The following is a 25,058-nucleotide window of genomic DNA, read 5'->3' as shown; positions in this document are numbered from 1 at the left end:
CTTTTCATTGGTACCACTTCCACAAACATCCACTCCTTTTACCCCACCCTGCAAAATTCAACTAAATTCCTTCGTCAGTACCTTCCAAACCCATAACTACTACCAGCTGGAAGGATAAGGCAGTAGGTAGGTTGTAACACCACCAATCACAAATTCCCCTGTGAGCCTGTCAACATTCTGACTTGGAATCATATCGTCATTCCTTAAGTGTCACTGGGGAAAACTTGCAGAACTCCCTCGATCATGGCATTATGCATCTTCCTTGATCAAATAGACTGCAGCATTTTAAAGAAGGTAGCTCACCATTGCCTTCTCAAGGGCAATTAAGGATATGCAATAATTTCTGGCCCAGCCAACTCAACTCCCATCCCTGAATAAATTAAAACAAGAATAAACATTTCAGGAAAAAAGAACAAACACACTCTCCACAGATTGGCTTTCTGAAAGTAAAAATACTTCAGCCAAGGGGTGCATTGTTATGGATCAGACCAGACCCCTCAAAAAATTTACAAAGGTAATCTAGTCTTTGTCTTATTTTAAAGGCAAACGTAATGTGCTATGTTTCAGATGCAGTTCAACTGATCAAAACACAATTTATTCAAGCAAAAGAAAGAAGAATTTAGCATAGCTTTACTGTGTTGGAAAACTTAACAGAATAATAAATACAACAACTATTCATAATTCATTGTTTCAATATAGTAACATCCCATAATCACACCCCTTGACAAAAAGGCAAATTCAGAAATCAGATGTCCTCCCATGCAACCCAGCAGCCTAGAAAGAGAACCCCCAGCTTTTGGCTTTAATTGAGAGAGGGAAAAATAGCTTCCACTTCATCAAGACTCAGCAGAAAAAACCCAGAAATCTTTGCTAGCCCACTCATCCAGGCTGCTTTGATTGTTGCAACATTTTAACAAAAACTAAAGTCTCAAAAACTGTTTATGTTACCACAAATGGTTCGTTGCCTCTTGTTCAATCTGTCAAAAGAAGCCAAGACAAAATATACCTCTTCAAGCCACAGCATCATCACAACAATGACCTTTTGATGGCTTGCTTGAAAGAAACCACTCCACCACCTTAAAATTTGAAATAAATTCTTTTTCCATAATTCTTAAGAACTGAAGACAATATTAAACGTAAAGCAACTTTGTGCTGCTTGTCTATTAAAAATCTGCCTAATCTCCACTGTTTTCTGGGGAATAGAATTCCACAGATTTGAACAGGGCAAAAATATTCTCCTGCTATCCGTCTTAAAAGCAAGAAAAACTGTTCCCCACTCCTTATTTCACCCACAAGTGGACATATCCAATCAGGTTATTTTACATTTAAATACGCTCACCTGTCATTCTTTCAAACTATAATAGGTATACCCCCAAACTGTTTAATGTTTAATTCTAAAATGTCCTTCATCCTAGCAAAGAGTTAAGGGAATCTTCCCTGAACACTTTCCAATGCAAATTATATCATTTTCAAATAAGGAGAGCAAAATTGTACACATTACTTCAAATGTAGTCTCATAAATTACCTGTACAACTGTAGTAAAGTTTTCCATCTCTATATTGGGCGGCACGGTGGCGCAGTGGTTAGCACTGCTGCCTCACAGCGCCAGAGACCCGGGTTCAATTCCCACCTCAGGCGACTGACTGTGTGGAGTTTGCACGTTCTCCCTGTGTCTACGTGGGTTTCCTCCGGGTGCTCCGCTTTCCTCCCACAATCCCAGGTCAGGTGAATTGGCCACGCTAAATTGCCCATAGTGTTAGGTGTAGGGGTAAATGTAGGGGTATGGGTGGGTTGCACTTCGGCGGGTCGGTGTGGACTTGTTGGGCCGAAGGGCCTGTTTCCACACTGTAAGTAATCTAATCTAATTCCAATCCCCTGCAATAAACAACATTCAAATCGCCTTTCTAATCAATTGTACATGCAAGGAGGTTTTAATGATGTGTACCAGGACACCCAGATCCAACTATACCACTCAGTTATACAATCTATTTCCATTTAAACTGTATTCTGTTTTGCTGTTGGTCCTGCCCAAGTGGACCGGTTCACATTTCCCACATTGTATTACATTAACCAAATTTTTGCACAAGGTTTATATCCCTTTGCACAATTTCTGCCTCCACTTGACAGCTTAATTCTTTTTGCTTATCCTGTTGTCATTGGCAAATTTAGCAACTGAATATCAGTCCCCTCGAAGAAGTCATTGAGATAGTTTGTAAATAATTGAGTAGCCCCATTGCTGATCCATGGGGCACTCTATTATTACTGCTTACCGACCTGCAACTGACTCATTTATTTCTCCTTATGGCTTCCTGTTGGATTTTATCCTTTCTAGTATAATACCTGCTACACCATGAGATTTTAGCTTGTATGGTAACTTTTAGTGTGACACCTTATCAAACATCTGTGGGAGATCAATGTACGTCCCACCCACAGGTTTCTCTTTCCTTCCTTGGTTGTTACTTCCTTTAAAAAGACTGTAAGTTAATGGAATACAAAATCTGTCTTTCACTCTTTCACAAAACTAGTTCTTGATGTATGTCCAATAAGTTGTTGGGCAAACCATTCTTCCCATAAATCCTTACTGACTCATTTTTACCATTCCATGATGCTCCATTTGTTCTGTTTTGGCTGGGGGCCTGGATCAAGACTGTGATAGTTGGAGTTTGAAGTAGACCAAGCCCAACATGGTGGTAAGGGATATCCTCCAATGGTATCTGCAATGGCAGCGAGAACACTCAGCCTCCCAGAGAGTGGACCAAAGCAGAGGAGATCGAGCCCTTGTAGAGAGTGCGAGCCCAGCTGGGCTAAGCATTTAAGAAGACAGTTGAACTTTTAACTTTAATTCTTTATTTTTCTATTTAATATGAAGATGACTGCAATTGTTAACATTGTTTCTTTATTTTACTACTTTGTACCTAAGATGGCGCTGGGGAAGGTGACATCATACACTTTTCACTGTACTCATGTACTTCTGTACTTGAGTACACATGACAATAAAATCTAATTCTATTTTCAGCAATTTCTCTCATTGATTATTTGTTGTTAACTTGTCACAATGAATATCATTTTCCATTACATGCGCTTGTCTTTGCGATGTAAATAAGGTATGGCATTCGGTGACTTCAAACAGCTGTACTCACTTTGTTCAGTACTCAATTCTTTGATGTGCTACGATCCACAACTAGGAGCATGAGCAATCTGTTTTTCAATGTGTTGCTCATTCTATGAAATGGATGATAGCAAAAGTGTATGTGTCTCGTGTTACCCGGGGTTAAGAAGAATCATGGTTCGAGGCCTGAGGTGTTGAAAGATTCCCTGCCAAGAAGACAGTGAGATGGCTGAGATATTGACATGAGCGTGCTTGGGAATGGGGAGAGGGGAGAAATGAGCCATGGTTCCTACCCTGTCATCTCCTTCAACCTGAACCCCCCCCCCCACTCCCGAAATCTCAGCCACTCCTCCAGTTCTGGCAACTTGCCGTTTGATGATTTCCACCAGTTCATTATTGGTGCCTATGCTTTCAGCTGAACCTCAGGAGCTCCCTCAGCTTTGCCTGCACACACCCTGTTCCTTTGAGCCAACCTCTTTGACCAGTCCATTTGTATTGCAGTCCATTTGCGTACAGTAAGATCCCACAAACAGTAACATTATACTGACCGGATCACCTTAATGCTAATTGAGCTGTCTTGTTCTTGTTTAAAGTAGTGCTATTTATACCAACCTGGGAGAACAGTTGTTTCAAGAGTTCTTCATAAAACTGGCGTTTCTGATGATATAGCATGCCCTCAGTGTTGTCTGTTTTGTCCTCCATTACAGTACTCTGAAACTAAATCATTAGCCCTAAAGACTTCTGAAACATCACTAAGGCTATGAACATATGGTTCTCAAGTGTAGGTTCTCCCCTCCATTGCTTCCAAAGCTTTCGTTTTGTTTTACAACAGAAGTTACCTCCAGTTGGTGTGCCAATGCACCTTTAATTTTTTCCAAACCATTATTATGACAACACCACATTTCTTTGGAGACCTCATTAAATAATTTATTTGAGCTTGCTGTACTTCACATCTGTCTGATATTGAAGTCGCAACAGAAGCTCAACAGCTGATAAACTGGAAGAGACTGGACAGATCCACAATCCTCAAATTCGAGCTCAATTTCTTTTCTCTTCGTATGCTTGATGGATTTAATCTTTCCTCTTCTGCTCACACATTAAACAACAACTTGTGGTTTATTGATGAGCAGTCATGGGAACATAGGTGTTGTCTCAGTTGGCACTGTGATAAGCAGGCTGCGAAACAACCGTCCATTACTGAACCTTTGTCCATTTTGACAGCTGTGCATGTTGATAATACAAAGCCAGAGACTGAGTGATTTCTGTATTTCTTTGTTTAAGCATGTCAAACAAAAGTGTTTTTTTTATAAATTTCCTCCATGTACTCTGTCAGAGGGAAATAAAACACTGGCATTTCACAATGCACCATATTCGTCATAACTGCTTTAGCACTTTTGCGTAAAGCGACAGTAATTACTTCAGAATACACTATTTTGTACTCAGGTGCCCATTGTTTGTATCCATATTTGTATTGAGAAAGTCAGAACTTTTATTCAAAAGCTGACTCGGAGAAGCTAACACTGAGAGTGAGCCTCAGGGAGGAGTTTAAAAAGCACTTTGAGAATAAGATTGGTAAAACAGTGCTTCAATAACTAAACAGAAAAGTAGATTTGCCTTTTATATAGAATCTTTCAAGAACACAGGATTCCACACAGTGATTTAAATCTAATTGAGTAGTTTTGGTTTGTTACATCGTTACTATAGGAATTGTAGCCAATTTGCACACAGCAAGCTCCAATAAACAATACCTTAAGAAAAGACAGTATTATCTGCGTTGCTGATGTTGGTTGGGGAACCATGAGAACTCCCCTGCTCCCCTTTGGAATACTAGTTATGAGATCTGTTGTGTGTGTCTGAGAGAGCGGTCATGGCCTCAGTTAAATACCTCATTCAAAGTTTGGTCTCTCGAACAGTGCTGCCTTCTACCCTAGAATGTTCAGTTGAACTTTGTTCAAGTCTCTGGAGTGGGTCCTGAACCTACAACTTCTGACTCAATCTGGAGTGCTACCAACTGAACTACAGCAGAGTGTAAATTATTTTCCCTTCAAGAGAAGTCATCTATATTCAATGTTTATGAAAAAATGGTAAATATGCAATGTCCTCACTGTCTCACACTTGATCAATTCTACAGAAATATAAGGACAGGAGTAGGCCATTCATCCCCTTGAGCCTATTCTTCCATTCAATGAGATCATGGCTGATCTGTGGCCTAACTCCATATACCTGCCTTTGGTTCATATCCTTTAATACTTTTGCTGAACAAAAATGATCTGTTTCAGATTTAAAACTAACAACTGATCTGGCATTAACTGCTATTTGTAGAAGAGGATTCCAAACTTTGTGTGTTGAATTTCTTCCTAACATCCCTCCTGAATGGTTTGGCACGGACCTTTCGACTATGTCCCCTAGTTCTAGAAGCCCCATCTAGTGGAAATGGTTTATCTTTATCTACCCTGTCTTATCCACTTGATATTTTGAAGACTTTAGTCAGATCACTCCTCAACCTTCTAAATTCAAGAGAAAACAGGCCTCATTTGTGGAGTAACCCCGGAGTCCATGTATTCATCGTGTAAGTTATATTGTACTCCAAGACCAATATATCCTTCTGAAGGTGTCGTGCCCAGATCTGTTCACCATGCTGCAAGTGGCATTTATCTAGAGTTTATTGTAACTGCAGCATAACATCTGCATCTTTATACTCAGTCCTCTAGATATAAAGGCCAACATTCCATGAGCTTTAGACAGGCAAACTAAATAGGAGCATAAGTAAAGCTATTCACCCCTTAGGTTTGTTTTGTTATTCAATAAGGACATGGCTAATTGTTTGTGTTTTGAATTCCACAGTCCCGTGAGGGCTGAGCTTAAAGAGATTTATAAAATCATAGGTGGCGTGGATAGGGTGAATAGCCAAGGTTTTCCCCCAAGGTGGGGGAATCCAAAACTAGAGAGCACAGTTTTAGGGTGAGAGAGGAAAGATTTTAAAAGGACCTGAGGGATAACTTTTTCTCACAGAGTATGGAATGCATATATGGAATGAGTTGCCAGATGAAGTGTTGGAGACTGGTACAATCACAACATTTAAAAGGGATCTGGAAGGATGTATGAATATAAAGGGTTGAGAGTGATATGGGAAAACTGCTGGCAATTGGGACTAGGCTAAATTGGGATATCTGGTTGTCACGGATGAATTGCACTGAAGGGTCTGTTTCCGTGCTATGTGGCTCTATGACTCAATAACTCCTGCAGAGATGACTGACCTCCAACAACCACAACCGTTTTCCTATGTGCCAGATCTGACTCCAACCTGCAGAGACGTTTCCCCTGATCCCCATTGATTCCAGTTTTGCTAGGGCTCCTTGATGCCACGCTTGGTCAAGTGCAGTTTGATGTCAAGAGCTGTCACTCTTGCCTCACCTCTGGAGTTCAACTCTTTTGTTCATGTTTGAACCAAGGCTGTAATGAGGTCAGGAACTGAGCGGCCCTGGCAGAACTGAAACTGGGCATCACTGAGCAGGTTATTGCTGAGGAGGTGACACACAATAGTCACTGTTGATGACACCTTCCATCATTTTACTGATGATGGAGACGAGACTGATGGGGCAGTAATGGCTGGGTTGGATTTGATATACTTTTTGTCTATAGGATATTTTCCACATTGTCGGGTAGATGCCAAGGTTGTAGCTTTACTGCAGAGATTGGCTAGAAGAGCAGCAAATTCTGGAGCACAAGTCTTTCGGTACTATTGCCAGAATAATAATCTCTTAATTGTTCCAATCAAGTCACCGTGATTCGTCTAAACTCTCGTGGAAACAAGTCCAACTTTTCCTCATGTAGCGATCTGCTCATTTCAAGTATTAATGTAGTGAACCTCCCCTTCATTGTATTTACACCCTTCCTTAATAAATTAATGAAAACTGCACAAGGTATTAGAGTTGTAGACTTGTATAATTGAAGCATAACATCCTTTTTGACTTGTTCAATTCCTCTCGTAATACTAGCTAACATTCCTTTAGCCTTCTTGATCACATGCTGTACCTCCATCCTAACTTTTTATGACTTAAGTATTTGAACACCTAGATCTGTCTGCACCTTGGAATTCTGCAGTCATTCTGCTTTTTCTATTTGTTTTTATTTTTCCTGCCAAAGTCACCAACTTCATACATGCCCACAATATACTCGATTGGTCAGATTTTTGTCCATTCACTCAGTTTATATGTCCTACAAACTCCTTACGTCCTGTGCAAAATATACCTTTCTCCTTATCTTGATGTTGTCTGTGAATTTAGCTTGCATGCCTTTGTTTCACTCATCTCAGTCAGTGATGTAAATTGTTAAAAACTTGAGGCACTAGCACAGATCCCTACAGGATGTCACTCATAATATCCTGCCAATCAGATAAAGATCAATCATGCATAGTCTCTCTTATCTGCCAGCCAACCCATGTTCTATCCCTGTGACTATATTACTCCCTCCACCATGAGCTTTACTATTCTTCAATCACCTCTAATCTGCTACCTTATGAAATGTCTTCCAGAATCCAACAACGGTACGTTTACAAGCTCGCTTTATCATAGCACATTACTCCTTCAAAGAAATCTAATAAATTGATGAATCATGATTTCCATTTCATAAAACCAGGCTGACTCATTCAGATTTTCATAAAGTTTTCTAAATGCCTGGCTATAATCTCTTCAGTGATTCATTCTGACATCTTCCCCACTACAAATGTTAAGCGAACTAAATTATTATTTCATATATTCTGCCTCCCTTCCTTAAACGGAGGGGTTACATATTGCTTTCCAGCCTGACAGAATCTTTTCTGAATCTAAGCAATTTGGAAAATAACACGATGGATCTGTAATGTTTTCAGCCACCTCTTGTAAGGACCTAGGATGAAGTTCATCTGGACCTAGAGATTTGTCAGCCAATAGCTCCATCAGTTTGCTTAGTACCATGTCCCTACTGATTGTGATTTTACCAAGTTTCTCTCTCTCTCTCTTCTTTCAATCTTCTGATTTACAAGTATTACTGGAATTTTTCTTGTACCCTCTATTGTGAAGACAGTAGCAAAATATTTCACCTTCTTTTCCTTAGTACCTGCTAATACCATCCTCAATTACTACTGACAAAATCTCATTTTATTTCCTCTTTTCCTTTTTAAATACCTTTAGAAACTCTTACGGTCCACTTTTTATATTTCTAGTTAGCTTTCTTTCATGCTATTATTTATTTCTCCTGAATAATGTTTTAGTCATTCTCTGCCATTCTTTATAGTCTGACCAATCATCCTAATGTGTTACCTGGTGATAGTGAGGACTCCTGACATGTTACTTATCTTTGTGCACTTATATGCCTTTCTTTTGAGTATGATTCTTTTCTTAACTTTATTTAACCATGTTCTGATGCATCCTCCCTTAAGAATTTTTCTTTAGAGTAGAAATATGTATATTCTTAGTATTCTGAAATATCCCCTTAAATGTCTGCTTCTGTGTCTGCATTGCCATATCCTCTAGCCTAGTGTGACAGCTTACTTCAGCTTTCTTGCAATTCAGTTGCCCTCATTTAAGAATAAAAGACTAATCTTCGAACCAACATGCTCCCTGTTCAAACTGAATGTAAAATTCAAGCATCATGTGGTCACTACTATCCTGTCCCAGTGCAGAATACAAATTCTAATATACCCCGCTGTCTGGTCAGTTTTTAGAGTATGCTGTTTGAAGAAACTACCTCAAAACCATTCTATAAATTCTGCATCCTTCTTCTTTGATGTACTTAAAATGAATAATTAATTTCAGAGGACAAAATAGCAAAATGTAAGAAAGCCTGTTTTTCAATTTGTTTGATTATTATACCCATTTGTATACGTAGAATAACATGGAACATAGCAACAAGATTCACAACTGCAACATACACACACCTAGGGACGTTATTTGGTTGCTATAGTCACAATGCTATTAATATCATGATCCAGCAATACAGTGCTGCAGATGTTTGCATAAACTTTTCACTTGCATGTAAACAGATATCACAAAGAGATTTTCACAATTTTCCTTTGTACAATGCAATTCGCTCATAAATATTTGAATAAGATCAGTGCAGCAGAGTCAAAATGAGAGACTTGTTTTTCTTCAAGAGGGAAACATCAAATTTTCAGGATAATCTATCTATGTCTTTGAAACATTGAGGCTCTCAGTTGAGTAAACATGAGGGTTTTTGCACATAATTTCTCAGACTTTCAAACAAACATTATCACTGTCTCATCTGCTCACTCATTCTCTTCTTTCTCTCACAGACTCTCTTTCACATGTGCTCACTCTTGTACACTTGCTTTTTGTCCTTTCTCTCTAACCAACATGCTCTTTCTAGTCTTCATGTACATTCTGTCTCTCTCTCTCTCTCACTTTCTGACTGTATTTATTCTTAATTCCTGACATTGCGAATGTTGTTAATGTCCAAACATTTACGTGAAATTTAGATGCATTTTGAGCCAATTGTGCAATGCCTTGGGGGAGGTTCCACTCCTGTCAGAACAGCATGAGGAGAAAACAACTTGCAATAAAAGTGGGGGTGGGGGAACAAGGGCCATTTCATAGAATTAGTATTTTATGCAGTTGGGGCAAGTTCTATTCAGGAATGTGGAGCTAGATGTAATTTTAATTGAGTTTGTAAGTCATGGGTATCTATCCCCCCAAGGGTTAGGGATGAGGTAATAATTCTGAATCCATCTTACAGATGGCAGTGATCACCTGTTTGAGGCCTACTCCTGACCAGAAAATACCAACCTTTGAGGACATAAAGTGATGGTGAACAGCTACTGAAGGAATATGCCTGCAATTGATTTTTGTACACTGCATGTAGGTCATCGATGACCAATATTTTCACTTGAGAGGCTTCATTTCAGCTTTTTCTCCTCATTTGAAAGTCAAAGTTTGGTACATTGATTTCCAATTTCCAGTCACCAAGGAATGACATATAGACCAGGACTCAGCTCTGGAATTGGGTTCAATTGACATTAACCTTGCCTGTCATGGTGTACAGACTGAGTTGTTCTCGGCAGTATTCAAAACAGGATGCGGGGTGGCACAGTGGTTAGCACTGCTGCCTCACAGCGCCAGAGACCTGGGTTCAATTCCCGCCTCAGGCAACTATCTGCGCAGAGTTTGCGTATTCTCCCTGTGTCTGCGTGGGTTTCCTCCCACAGTCCAAAGATGTGCAGGTTAGGTGAATTGACCATGCTAAATTGCCCATAGTGTTAGGTAAAGGGGTAAATGTAGGGGAATGGGTCTGGGTGGGTTGCTTTTCGGAGGGTTGGTGTGGACTTGTTGGGCCGAAGGGCCTGTTTCCACACTGTAAGTAATCTGAGGAGTGAGGACAAATGGGATTAAAATCAATTTAGGGTAACTGGTCGAAATGGGTGAGTTGGTCCAAAGGGTTTGTTTCAACTGACAACTTTATGATTCAACCCAGTGTGTGGTTTGTTTCTTGGAATGGGAAGGGAGGTGTCTGTGAGAGTTCGCAGTCCACTTTCAGTCCATGATTTCACACTTGCTCCATCTCTAGTTCCCTTACACTTTCTCCTCAATTACTTGCTCTGTCCCTCCCTCGTACACTATTCCTTTTTCTCTCACTCTTTTACATATACTCCCCCTCTCTCTCGCATCCTCACTCTCACATTGTGTCTCTGTCACATTTTGAAATGCTCTTGTTGTTTCATTCTTACATGAATTGCCACTACTGAACGAGAGTTTCAGATTTCTGCCACGCCTTGTTTGCAGACATGTTCCCTAATTTCACTTGTGATAGGTCTGACTCTAACTTGTTGATGATGCGTTCTAATCCTCGTCTCCACAACCAGTGGGAATACTTCATTTCTGTCTAGCTTCGTTTCTATTTATAGCTTGAAAATCTTGGTCAAAACACCCCTTCACTTTTGAAATTCCAGTCAATGCAACTTTCCTTTGTACAAATACAAGTTTTTAATTTAACTCTTGGCGTTCATACTTCTTTCAGACAAGGTGTGGTGCGCAGAACTGAACATTGTGGATTGTTAACACATCTTTGATGTCTGTACAGAACAAGCTAGTTTAGCTGACGACTGCTGTATCATAAGGTTTCCAGAGTGCTGCTAGGCCCATGTTATTCTTTGTGCATTGCCCACACATATATAACACATCATGTAGTTCAATGCTCCATCTGGTGGTCTAGTTTAGATCTCAGAAAGAAGTCACCAGTTGAAGTCTGCAAGAAGCATTCAAATTGTTGCCACACCACCTTTTATTTATGCAGTGACTTTAGTAGTAAAATCGTACAGTTGTTAATATGCAAAAGAGGCCATTTTGCCTGTCATGTCTGTCCTAGCTCTTCATAAGAGGGATGCAGTCACTTCCACTCCCCAGCCCTTTTCTCCATAGAAGTATGAATTTTCTCTGTCCACATACTTTCTATTTATTGTTTTATGGGATATGAGTCTCACCATAAAGGCCAATATGTATTGCTAGTCCTGTGAACTGAGGGACTGCTAGATCATTTCAGAGGACAACTAAAAGCCGGCCGCACTGCTGTTGTGGATCTGCCATCATGTGTAGGCGGGACCTCGTAAAATCAGTTGACTTCCTTTTCAAAAGAGCATGAACCAGGTGGGCTTTTACAACAACAGCTCATTGTTGTCATGATCAGCATTACTGAGTTTTTAATTCCAGATTTATTAATTGAGTTTAAGTTTCACCAGCTGCCATTGTGGGACTTGAATCCTTGTCCCCAGAGCATTAGCCTGGGATTTGTGATGATTAGACACTGATATTGCCATGACACCACTGTCTCCTCTGAATTATACAATTCTCTTTTGAGAATTGAATCTGCCTCTACTACACACTCTCTCAAGTAGTGCATTTCAGATCCTCTCTTGGTAAAAATGCTTTTCCTCATGTTTCCTTTCTGTTCTTTGACCTTTGCCTTGAATTTAATCTTCTCAATCCTTTACCAACAGGAATTGCTTCTCCTGATCCACTGAGACCAGATCCTCTCACAATTAAATTTCCCGTTAGCTATCTCTTAAAAGGGTACAGCCCCAGCTTCTGCAATCAATCCACATAACTGAAGTCTGTCATTCCTGGAATCATACCCTCACATTTTCATAGAAGTGTTATCAAACAGAACTTGACACCAACAAAGATAAGAAGAAATGGAGTAAATGATTAAAAGCTTTGAAGGAGCCGGGAGAAGTGGAGATACTTAGACAGGGAATTTCAGAGCTAAGGGTGAAGCAGCTAAAGGCACGATACCAAGTTGGAACAATTAAAATCTGTGAAGCAGCTAGTTCTTGAAGAGTAGTCAGGCTGGAGGTTGCAGAAGGAAGGATGAGAAAGATTTAAAAACAAGGAAGAGCTTACTGTTTTGGAAATACCAAATGCAATTTTGTTTTTCATATTTTGTTCCATAGAGCATCGTCTAATATTGTCTCTGACTTCCTTAAAGGAGCAACTTGAGCTTCTTTGTATTTAAACTGCAACCAAAATGCTCAGTATTATAAATAGCCTGTGAACATTGGACTTTCACAAATGGAAGTGAGGACAAAATAAACAAGTGTGTTGTTGAACTTCAGAAACCTGATGGCACAAACAAGTGAGCAGTTTGGAAACAAGGAACTACAGCATTTGGCTAATGAATGCCTTGCAGGACGTGCATTTAAACAGCAGTAGTTTCACTTTGCTGCGAAGCTGCAATTATCGTGTGGATTCAGCTTGAAACTAGAGTCAGGGCCCAACCCGACTCTGAAGTGAGACTCCTTCATCGCAGGAGGAGGTCTTACTGCTTCTCTCTTGATCTGCCAGTTTAGTTGTTCACCTCAGATCAGAGAAGTTTGAGGGAAGATTTGATAAATGCATTCAATATCATGAAGGACTTTGACAGAGTACAAGGGGAGAAGTTGTTTCCAGCAGGGGTTGAAGTGGGTGGCTCGGTGGAGTGAAACCAGAGCAGACAGAGGAAGCTGGAAAACAAACCAGAGGCAAGATGAGGAAACATCTTGTTTTTATAATCTGGGTTGCATTGCCGAAAGAGCTGGGGCACCCGGTGGTGATAGTAATATTCAAAGTGCAATTGTAAAAATACTTGAAGGGGCAGAATTTAGAAGGTTATGGAAATGGAACTAACTGAATAGCTCCACCAAAGAGCTAGCACAGACACCATTGCCTAAAAGGCCTTTTCATTTCACTATCTGTGTAAAGCCAAAACCTAAATGTAAAATTTAAATTTACCTTAATTTGTAATGCTCTAACATGTTTGCATTGGAATGTTTAGACCTGAATGCCACAGGGAGTGGTTGAGATGAACCGCACAGATATATTAAGGGGGAAGTTAGATAAACACATGAGGGAGAAATGGGCAGAAGGTTAAACTGAAAGGGTGAGATGAAGCGAGGGTGGCAGGACTTTCATACAGGGCATAAGCATCAGCATGGACCGTTTGGACTAAATGGCCTGTATCTTTGGGGTACATTCCATATTATTCTCCACGTATTTGCACATTTTATTGATGAACAGAAACACTGGAACTGAGAATGTTGCTGTAAATCGACCGTGTGCAGGTCTCATCAAAGACTTCTGCAAAGCTTCCCAAACCTAGCTGTTGTTTTGTTTTTTCACAGCAATTGTCCTCCTCTGTCCGTGACGTAGCTTTGAACATCGTAGGAGTGTGAAAGGTGCTACATAAATGCACACATTAACATCATCTTTTCTAATTTAGTACTATGATTAGGGTGGAGCCGTAAGTGTCAACTTGTAAATTTATCACTGTACTCACGTGAGTACATGTGACCACAAAGCTAATGCAATTCAATTCCATTCAGCCTCATTGACTTTTGGCAGTTTTGCTGCTGCTTTTTGAAGTCCAAGATAATTGCAGAAACAATGTTTCGGATTGAATTTGCAGCATCATTGGATCTTCAAGAATTTGAAATGTTTCTAGTTACAGGCATGACAGAAAGTAACCCTAATAATACCATGAAAATCTCCTGTGCCAGTTCACTGCTGATCTTACAGATGAAATCACGTGTGCCAATTATTCCTGAGAGAGCTTGTGACTTCATTAAAAACACCTTTTTCGAACACGACATTCTGAGAACACTTCAACCCTTACTGATGTGATATTTTGTTATTTGTTGGTCAACAGAAGAAAGGATTCTTTCAACATTTTTAGCTTCAGGAAAAAGACTGTAATTTATACTCAAGAGTTCTGATCCAAAACATTATCTCTGATTTCTTTCCACAAATGCTGCCAGACCTGTTGAGCTTTTCCAGCACTTTTTGTTTTTGTTTCTACTTTATTTTGCACTTATCATCCACCACTTTTCAGCCTATGAAAAAACCTGTTGAAATGTAGTCACTGTTATAATGAAGGACATATAGCAGCCAATTTGCACAGATCCCAAAAACCGGCACAGTGGCTCAGCGGTTAGCATTACTGCCTCACAGTGCCTGGGACCCAGATTAAATTCTAACCGTGGGCGACTGTGTGGAGTTTGCACATTCTCCTTGTGTCTGTGTGGGTTTACTTCAGGTGCAGCAGTTTCCTCCCATAATCCAAAGGTTCAGTGAATTGGCCATGCTAAATTTGCCAATAGTGTTCAGGGATGTGTAGGTTAAGGTGCATTAGTCAGGGTTAAATGTAGAGTAATGGGGAATAGGTCTGGGTGGGATATTCTTCAGAGAGTCGTTATGGACTTGTTGGACTGAAGGGCCTGTTTCCACACTGTAAGGATTCTATTTAAAAAAAACCACAGTGTATGAGTGACCTGATAATTTTTTTTGTGTAATGTTGATTGAAAGATAAATATTGACCAGGAACCTGGTAAGATGTCCCTGATTGTCATTGAAGTAATACTATTTGATATTTTACATTGACCTGAGCAAGCTGGTAGGGCCAAAAGACAGCACCTCTGTCAGTGCAGTGCCTTCTCGTGCTGCACTGCAGTGCTAGCCTAGATTTTGAGTTCAAAGTCCTGGTGTTAGACTTGAACCCTGAGCATTGTGGTTCAGAAACATGTGACTACCAACCAAGCCACAACTGACACTGCAAGGAGGAAATGCAACCAGGAAGAAATATTTAAATTAATGCAAATTGATTACTTCTTAAAGAATAAAAACAGAAAGCAGTTGCTATTTTAGCAGTAATGTTGATCATGGAACTGACTGATCTTCTGTATATGGCATGTAGATTTAGCTCGTCTGTTACTGTAGAAAGAATATTTTTTGGAATTTAAAGATCTTCACTGTTGATTGAAAATGAAAATTTGCTCATGTTAGTATTCTAACCTTTGACGAATGCTACCTATTTAATTTTTTTCCAAAGGTTGAATAATTAGCGGTTTAATAATTCAAATTTGAGATCCAGTGAGCTCTAAAAACTGGCCTGACCTTGCATCATTTTGAAACTTTGAATAATTGACAATCTCAGCCAACCACTTATTTATATTTCAACAAAAGTCCATTTGCCATTGTACTGTAGAGTGGTACAATGCAAATGGAGTCCATTTGGCCCATCATCCATCTATCATCTGTCCCCTTGAGCTATGCGATTTCTGTTTGGAAGCTACAATTGTGTCTGCCTTCACTGCCCTTATCGGCAGAAAGTTACAGAAATGCAGTCATGCAAATGTTTTAACAGTAACATTTATTGGCTATAAAGAGCTTTGGAGCATTCTGAGTTTATGAATGATGCTCCACAAATGTGAACTGAAGGGAAGGCAGTATGTGTTGATTGTCTCATACTGTAAAAATAACTTATTTTAAAACTGAATGTGCATTAACACCACAAAGGACAGTATCTTGTCACCAAGCCACCCTTTATTTACACTTTGAGTCGTTGACACTGATCCAGACACTGAGTGAGCAGAACCTCTGACACTCCTGTTTTTATCTGCCAGCCAGGGCTCCCTCTTTGGACCTGGTTGACAGCTCCAGTCAAAGAACCCTTATTCTATGAGATTCACCTGGCTGACCCCATTACATTCATTACAGAATGTTTGCATCGTGTCTGTTTCAAAAGCTGAGCATTTGTGCATTTGCACATCTTGTGGAAGACCAGTACATTCATTTAAAATTTGATATGTTTAATTTTGCATTGCATGCTCCTTCATTTTCTCTCCCCCTCTTTCTCAGGTCAAAATTGTGCATTCCTTACTTGAAAAAGAGTCAAAATGGCCACATTCTGAACCTGAGTCCTCCTCTCAACATGAATCCCATCTGGTTCAAGAACCACTGTGGTGAGCATGGGCACTGTATATGTGTGATTATAATGAACTTCATACGAAGGCTATCGAAGCTGGGATATTGTCCTTAGAACAGAAATGTTAAAGTGGAGATTTGATAAAGACATTGAAAATCATCAAGGGTTTTGATGGAGCCAATAAAGGGAAATTGTTTCCAGAGGCAAAAGGGTCAGTAACCAATGGAGATGGATTTAAAGTAATTTGTTAGATAGAGACACAAGTGAGATGAGAATTGTATTTTGTCACACTTGATATTCTGGGACATGCTGCCAAAGAGAACGGTTTCGAAAGAGAACTGCATAAATATTTAAAGAGGAAAATAATGCAGGACTATAAGGCATGAGCAGGAGACAATGATACAACAGGCTGTATAACCTCTTTCTGTGATTTTCTCAGTCTTTATTTGCAGAAGTAATGATTAGATTAAATTAGATTACCTACAGTGTGGAAACAGACTGTTCAATCCAACCAGTCCACACCGACCCTCCGAAGAGTAACCCACCTGGACCCATTTCCCTCTGACTAATGCACCTAACACTATAGACAATTTAGCATGGCTAATTCACCTGACTGTGGGAGGAAACCAGCACGCTGGAGAAAACCCACACAGACGCCGGGAGAATGTGCAAACTCCACACAGAGAGTCGCCCCAGGTTAGAATTGAACCTGAGACCCTGGTGCTGTCAGGCAGCAGTGTTAACCATTGAGCCACTGTGCCACCCCTAATGCTGGAGGAATTTTCTTAATGAAGCTATATGCATATCATATACATTCTGTGTCAAGTACAAAGGGGCAGAAGCTAATGTGTTCTTTCATTCCCTCAGCCTATACCATGGCTAAATACGGGATGTCAATGTGTGTCCTGGGAATGGCTGAGGAATTCAAAGGTGAAATTGCAGTTAATGCTTTATGGCCAAAGACTGGTAAGAGCGATTTAAATGTTATTATTTTCCCAATAATAACACAGTATACTGTTTGTGTACCTGCTGCAGATACGGTAGAATATTTTGATGCCGTCTTTTCTGAAGGTTTTTTTTTTGTTTTCCCTTCCTGAAGATATCAATTGTTTGCTGGGATAGTATTCATGGGTATCCAGTCCTGTACCTTCTCATTGTTCATGTACAGCGCTGACTGGGAATATTGGTCACCTGTTCACTTACAAGCGCCTGATCTAATGCCTGTACTTGAGCTGGGTCTTCTGGACTGTCAATTGTCTATGTGAAAGTTGAGAGTACGTTTTCTTGTGCTTCACTCCTGAACTCTGCAGATATTTTACAAAGTACGCCCTACTCACTCTGGAGATTCCCTTCCCCTCAGCTGGACTTCCCTAAAACAACTATGATATGAGCTTGCTTGGGATGAGTTTAGTTCAGAAAACCCGGTTGGCATGGACAAGTTGGACCAAAGGGTCTGTTTCCGTGCTGTATGGCTCTATGAATGGTTAACTGTTGGACAGAAAACAATAGAGCCATGCATTAAATTCTACACAAAAGTATTCTGCACAGTTCTGATATCCATTGTTTTATTTGAAAGGCTGGAGGAGATGTAAAATAATTTAATAAGACAAGATGAGAAATGAGAGATTATAACTGCTAGGGAAGTCTGAACAGGCCAGACTGTTTTTCTCTGAAAAAGAGAAATTGTGGGCTTGAAGAAGGCAGGGGACTGTGGTAATGTGGTGTTGTTACTGAGCTAATAATCTGCAGGCCAGTGACAAGAGTTCAAATCTCACCGTAACTATTTGGAGAATTTAAATTCAGTAAATTAATGAAATCTGAAATAAAATGCTAGTCTCAATAGCAATAAACTAATAAATAAGTGAAACAACTCAATTATTGTGAAAGTTCATCTGATTCTTCAATGTCCTTCAGGGGAGGAAATCTGACGTCCTTAGCCAGTTTAACCATCTTGGGACTCCAGAACTCTCAGCAGTGTGATTAACCTTACCTGTCCTCTGAAATAGCGGCCACTTAGTTATATCACTAAACAGCTGTGGAAATATCAAATCTGAACAAAGAACAAAGAAAATTTACAGCCCAGGAACAGGCCCTTTGGCCTTCCAAGCCTGAGCCAATCCAAATCCAGTCTAAACTTGTTGCCCAATTCCTAAGCATCTGTATCCCTCTGCTCCTCACCTACTCATGCATCTGTCCAAATGCAGCTTAAATGAATCTACCGTGCCTACCTCTACCATCTGTGCTGGCAATGCGTTCCAGATACCCACCACCGTCAGTGTGAGGTACTTGCCACATGTATCCCCCTTAAACTTATCACTTCTCACCTTGGAAGCGTGACCTCTTGTTATTGAATCCTTCACCCTGGGAAAAGCTTATCTCTATCTACCTTGTCTATACCCTTCATGATTTTGTAAACCTCAATCAGGTCACCCCTCAGTCTCCTTTTTTCTAATGAAAACAATCCTAACATACTCAACCTCTGTTCATAGCTAGCACCTTCCATCCCAGGCAACATCCTCGTAAACCTTCTCTGCACCCTCTCCAAAGCATCCACATCCTTTTGGTAATGTGGCGACCAGAACTGTACACAGTATTCTAAATGCGGCTGAACCAATGTCTTGTACAATTTTAACATGACCTGCCAGCTCTTATACTCAATACCGATGAAGGCAAGCATATCATATGCCTTCTTGACCACTCTATCCACCCATGCAGCAACCTTCAGGGTACAATAGACCTGCACTCCCAGATCTCTCTGCCCATCAACTTATCCCAAGGCTCTTCCGTTCATTGTATAATTCGCTCTCAAATTCGACTTGCCTAAATGCATCACCCCACATTTGTCTGGATTGAACTCCATCTTCCACTTCTCCGCCCAACTCTCCAGTCTATCTATATTCTCCTGTATCCTTTGACAGTCCCTTATACTTTCTGCTACTCCACCAATCTTCACGTCATCTGCAAACTTGCTGATCATACCAACGGTGCCCTCTTCTAGATCATCTATGTATATCACAAACAACAGTGGCCCCAATGCTGACTCCTGGGGAATACCACTGGTCACCTTTCTCCATTTTGAGAAATCCTCTTCAACTACTACTCTCTGTCTCCTGTTGCTCAACCAGTTCTTTATCCACCTAGCTCGAACACCCTGCACACCATGTGACTTCACTTTCTATATTAGTTTACCATGGGGAACCTTATCAAACGCCTTACTAAAGTGCATGTATATGACATCAACAGCCCTTCCTTCATCTATCAACTTGGTCACTTCCTCAAAGATCTGTATTAAGTTGGTAAGGCACGATCTCCCCCGCACAAAACCATGTTGCCTATCACTGATAAGCCCATTCTTTTCTAACTATAAATAGATCTTATCCCTCAGTACCCTCTCCAGCAACTTTCCCACCACTGACGTCAGGCTCACTGGTCTGTAGTTACCCCGAATATCTCTACTACCCTTCTTGTACAGGGGGACAACATGGGCAACCTTTCAGTCCTAAGGCACCTCACCTGTGTTTAAGGATGCCACAAAGATATCTGTCAGGGCCCCAGCTATTTCCTTTTTCATCTCCCTCAGCAACACAGGATAAATCCCATCTGGTCCTGGGGATTTGTCCACCTTAATAACCTCTTCCCTACCCAACACATCTTCCCTACTTATGTCAACATGATCCAGACTAATCAAATTTCTATCTCTAATTTCAACATTCATCATGTTCCTCTCCCCAGTGAACACTGATACAGAATCTCACCCATTCTCTCAGATTGGATACACAGCCTTCCTTCATTATCCTTTAGTGGACCAATCCTTTCTCTAGTTACCTGCTTGCTTCTTATATAAGAATAAAATGCTTTGGGATTCTCCTTAAATCTACTCGCTAAGACTATTTCATGACCCCTTTTAGCCCGCTTGAGTCCTTGGTTAAGACTGGTCCTACTCTTCTGATATTCCTCCAAGGCCCATTCTGTTCTTAGTTGCTTAGACCTTATGTGCACTTCACTTTTCCTCTTGGCTAGTTTGAGGGCGTGATTACACATCATGGACTGCATTGAGTCAAGAAAACAGCTCGCAATCTCTTTCTTAAAGGTAATTGTGGATGGAGAATAAATGGTAGCCCAGCTAGTCATGATCACATTTCTCGATCACAGGCCAATGGCTAAAGGAGGACTGTAATTTAGAACTTTTAACTTTATTTCTTATTTGCTACTTTATGCTGAGAAGAACTGTAATGTTGAACTTGTGACGTATTTCTTTCTTTTTCTACTTTTCACCTAAGATGTTGTCCCTAGATACCCTGTACCTAAAATGGCACCGTGAATGGCGACATTGAAACTTTTCATTGTGCTCCTGTACCCCTGTGCTTGAGTACATGAGACAATAAAACCTCATTCGAATTCCACTTTTGCCAAATGACTAGAAAAGTATATAAGGCAAAAAGAAACAAAAGGATATTCTGGCAGACCGAGGTGAAATAGACCAGGTGAAGGCTCATGTGGAGCATAAATACGGCCATAGATCTGTTGGACAGAATAGCCCCTTTCTGTGCGGAGAAATTTTTTTTTATTTGTTCACAGGATGAAGCCATCACTGGCTGGGCCAGCATTTATTGCCCATCCCTAATTGTCCAGAGGGCAGTTAAGAGTCAACCACTTTGTTGAGGGTCTGGACTCACATGTCGGCCAGACCAGGTATGGTCAGCAGTTTCCTTCCCTAAAGGACAGTAGTGAACCAGGTGGGCTTTCCCCAATAATCAATAATAATCTTTAGACTCTTAATTCCAGTTTTTAAATAAAAATTAATTCAAATTCCACTACCTGATTGGGCAGGATTCAAACCCAGGTCCCCAGAACATTACCTGATTCTCAGCCTCCGTGCAGATGCAGTGAGGCATTCTCCTGTTCTGGCTTGGTGGCTTTCCCGCCTGGCGTGGACTGGCTTGGAAGGACTGTTATTCTTTTCGAATTTTTATTTCTCCATTTTGTAATTTAGTCCTACAGTCTGCAATGCTGGACTTTTTAATTTCTATATTTTCTAATGTTTTTTTCCCCCTCTAAGAACTTGTACTGAAGAAACTGTATCTTTGTAAGATGGCACTGTAAATAGTGACTTGTAAACTTTTCACTGTAGTCATCTGAGTATATGTGATAATAAAGCTAATTCAATAAAACCATGGTTAAAGATGAATTACAGTGACATGTTTCGGAGATTCTTTGAAACATCTTGAAGAGGCAAAGGAAGCAAAAAGACTGTTGTTACATAAAATCTCACAATTCAGATAGTGGACTGACAGCCATCCAATCCCTAAGGTTCTGAGGGGATGTTTCTTCTTGTAGGGGAATCTAGACTAGGAGTCCTAGTTTTAAAAGGATGTGACTGCAACACAAGATGGAAATGGAGAGGAATTTCTTCGCACAAGTGTTGTTAGTTTTGGGAATTATGTACCCAAGAGAACAGTGGAAGCTGGGTCATTGAGTATACTCAAAGCTAAACAAATTGCTGGAGAAACTCAGCAAGTCTGGCATCATCTGTGGAGAGAGATACAGAGTTGATGTTACAAATCCAGTGACCCTTATTCAGAATGGGGGTCAAGGGTTATGTGGGACAGGCAGGGAAGTGGAGTTAAAGCCATTGTCATGATCTTATTGGAGGCAGCAGGCATTGTGGGTTGAATAGTCTGCTCCTGCTGTTGTTTCTTTTGATTACTGCACCAGCAGAGGATGTGTTGTTCACCTATAGCACCTGCATTGGCTGTGGTTGAACTACCATTGATTCACACTAAGGTTCGTTGCAAGACCATGTCTAGCATTCATTTGGACGCAGCAGCTGCAACAAAACTTGAGAGACTCAACAACAGGCGGGATGAAGCAAACTGCTCAATGAACTCAAAACAAGGCCCGCCATGAATCTCCTATCCAACCTCTTGGTCAGTTGTGCACACTGATGCCACAATGTGTGTATTATCTACAGAATGCACTCAACAGCTCAACCGTGACCATGCCAACTTTTGCCTCCAATCCTATGACATCCTCCATTGAGGAGGTCCTGAACAGAGCATCTAATGTTTGAAGAAAGTGACACCCAAATAGCTTCCTGGTCTTTGGCTTGTTTTGGTTTCCTGTCAAATCTCTCAGTCATGTTTTGTATCAATTAGTGGAGTGGATGAACATTATTAACATCTTCAGTGTTGTCAAATATTGACTGAGCACTCCGGTTTAGTTGCCATATTGCATTCAGCTCAAATATGTTTCCAATTTACAACTACTTGGACACCTGTAACCTTCATGAATGTTTTCATATAAAAACTGGAAGATTAGCTGAGGGTTCCTCCTTTTCCCTGGTGTTTGACATTACATGAAGTTAACCAAGTTAACTGGTCATGATTAAATAGCGTGCAGTCCTTTTAGAAGTGATTGTTGTTTCAACAGAATTTGCATTGCCATGGTAAGATCAAGGTGTCCATAATATTTATAATTCAAATTCCTAAATCCTATTGTGTTTAGATGAATGAATGTTGAAAGGAGGATCATGTGGAGCATGAATACAGTCTGTTTCTCAGATGACATGTTAAATTCAGGACCCCCCCAGTGTCTGCTAAGATAGCTATTAAAAACCATGCAACATATTGAAAGAGATGGGGGGTGCTGTAATCATTCCTCAACCAACACGGATAAAAACAAATGATCTGATTAATGTGTTGTTGTCTGTGGGAACATGCTATGCACATATCGGATGTTACATTTTCACCACTCCATGAGTGACAATACTTCGAAAGATATTTTATTGGATATAAAGTGCTTTGTTGTAAAATGTACTGTAGATCTCCTCGCTTAATGTTTAAGTTGTGTTCCTGAGAGGCACTACTGTAAGTGAAACATAGGTTCCCAAAGGAATCAATGTTAAAATCGAAGTCAGGTTCCTTGGGAAATCTCCTTGCCCCGAAAAGTCAAAGACCTCGTTGAGAAATTATGTATTATGAAAGTACATTCCCAGCTGAAATACCACACACTCTGAATGTAGCAGAAATGCAAATGTATAATTGGTAGGCTGATAGTTTCCCTTGCTGTCTTCATAGAAATAAGCTCACTGCTACACTGGGCATCAGAAGCTCATATTTTCTTTCATTTTTCCTCACTCACTCTCTGTCTTCTCCCCCATTCCTTTACAATCTGTCTGTCTTTCCTTTGTTAGTTCTGGGTTTATCTCTGTCTCTCCTTTTCAACTCTCGGTGTCTGTCTCTCGCTCTCTCTCTCTCTCTCTCTCTCTCTCTCTCTCTCTCTCCTTCTCTTTCAACTCTGGCTTTCTTTACAAACGGCAAACAGAACTCCATGCGATGAATCAATGCACGTCATTATAGGATTGAACATTGACATAAATATGTGCTCGTGCATTGCGAGGAAACAGGATATGAAGATACTAAAAAAATGAAAAGGTTAATTGAGGAAATATCAAATGAGGCCAACCTTTAAATAGAAGTCATTTTCCTTTCTGTTAAGGTGAATTTGATTTTGAAAATGTTCTTCGATTTTCACATGCCACGTGAACCAGCTGATATTCAGACAAACAGTGAAACAAATGTTGACAACAGATTGAAGGGTCATGTTGTTCAGTGTGACCCTTGCATCTTAAGTGTGAATCAGTGCTGCTTTTTTTTAAAATCAGGCTCACATCTGTAAAAATTCAAATGTTAGATTCTCTTTGAACATTCTGTCATTAGGTTTGTGCTACTCAATCTTTTGAAGCCAGTTGCCCTTTTGTATAAGGCACAACTCATGAGTGTGATAGAATGTCCTGTTATTTCAGCTCGAACTGCACTGTGTAGTGTTTCCACCTAGATGTTGATTTTTCTCAGCAAGAAAATATCCAAAGGGATCTGACTCTGGCTTTAACATTATTCCTGTGGGAACTCGTGTTTCACTTAATCTCATTTGTTTCTCAGGAATGCAACTTTAAGTGAGGACGACATATAATGCATTTTACAACCACTGAGCATCTCAAAGTGCTTCATGTCCATTGAGATACTGTTTGAATTGCAGTCATTCTTAGAACTGAGAAAATGCAGCAGCCAATATTTGCACTGCAAACTCCTACAAATGGCAATGTAATGATGACCAGGTGATCTCTTTTATTGGAATGTTCCCTCCTTGTCTGGATAAGTGCATTTCTAACCACATGTAGCTTCAAACACACTCAAGCTCAACACTATTCAGGTCAAAACATATGACAGACACCCCATCCATCACCTTCCACATTCAGTTCCCCCACCACTGCACACACTGGCAGCACTGTACATCATTGACAAGAGGCACTGCAAGATCCAAGACTTTTTCACTCAAACTTGCAACCTCTATCATCAGCAGAACCTGGTAAGAGTTGGAAGTAATTGCAAGTGGGATCCTGTCCCCACCAATGTAAATTCCAGCCAGAATTGAAGGTTAGAAGCACTATAACATTCTCTGCATCAAATGCTGTGATTCCCTGCCTAACAGCACTGTGGGAGCATCTTTGTTACACAGACAGCAGAAGTTAAAGAAAGTTGACTCAATGAGAACTGCATGTTGAATGTTGATCTTGCTCATGTTATGCATAACCCTGGATTAATTTTTTAATAAATGGCACATGCCTGTCTGCTTTAAAGAGAAGCATTTTACAAGTGTATGCCTTACTCCAAATGTCAGACTTTGCATGAAATATTGCAGATCGCAACCAAACAATCTTTGGAAA

At 40.3% G+C, this 25,058-nt stretch overlaps 1 protein-coding gene across 1 annotated transcript in view; it reads left to right on the top strand.

Annotated features, from left to right (window-relative positions):
* hsdl2 (hydroxysteroid dehydrogenase like 2) overlaps window positions 1-25,058 on the top strand; it is a 135,265-nt gene that overhangs the window by 92,405 nt on the left and 17,802 nt on the right. Inside the window, exons 5-6 of the mRNA XM_072588091.1 lie at window positions 16,267-16,370; window positions 17,201-17,299. Of these exons, the coding sequence (XP_072444192.1) occupies window positions 16,267-16,370; window positions 17,201-17,299 (203 nt within the window). The remainder of the gene's footprint in view (window positions 1-16,266; window positions 16,371-17,200; window positions 17,300-25,058) is intronic.

Source organism: Chiloscyllium punctatum, chromosome 2, assembly GCF_047496795.1.
Source record: "Chiloscyllium punctatum isolate Juve2018m chromosome 2, sChiPun1.3, whole genome shotgun sequence".
Taxonomy (NCBI): Eukaryota; Metazoa; Chordata; class Chondrichthyes; order Orectolobiformes; family Hemiscylliidae; genus Chiloscyllium; species Chiloscyllium punctatum.
The sequence above is the reverse complement of the archived record's forward strand: the minus strand, read 5'-3'. Positions and strand labels throughout refer to the sequence as shown.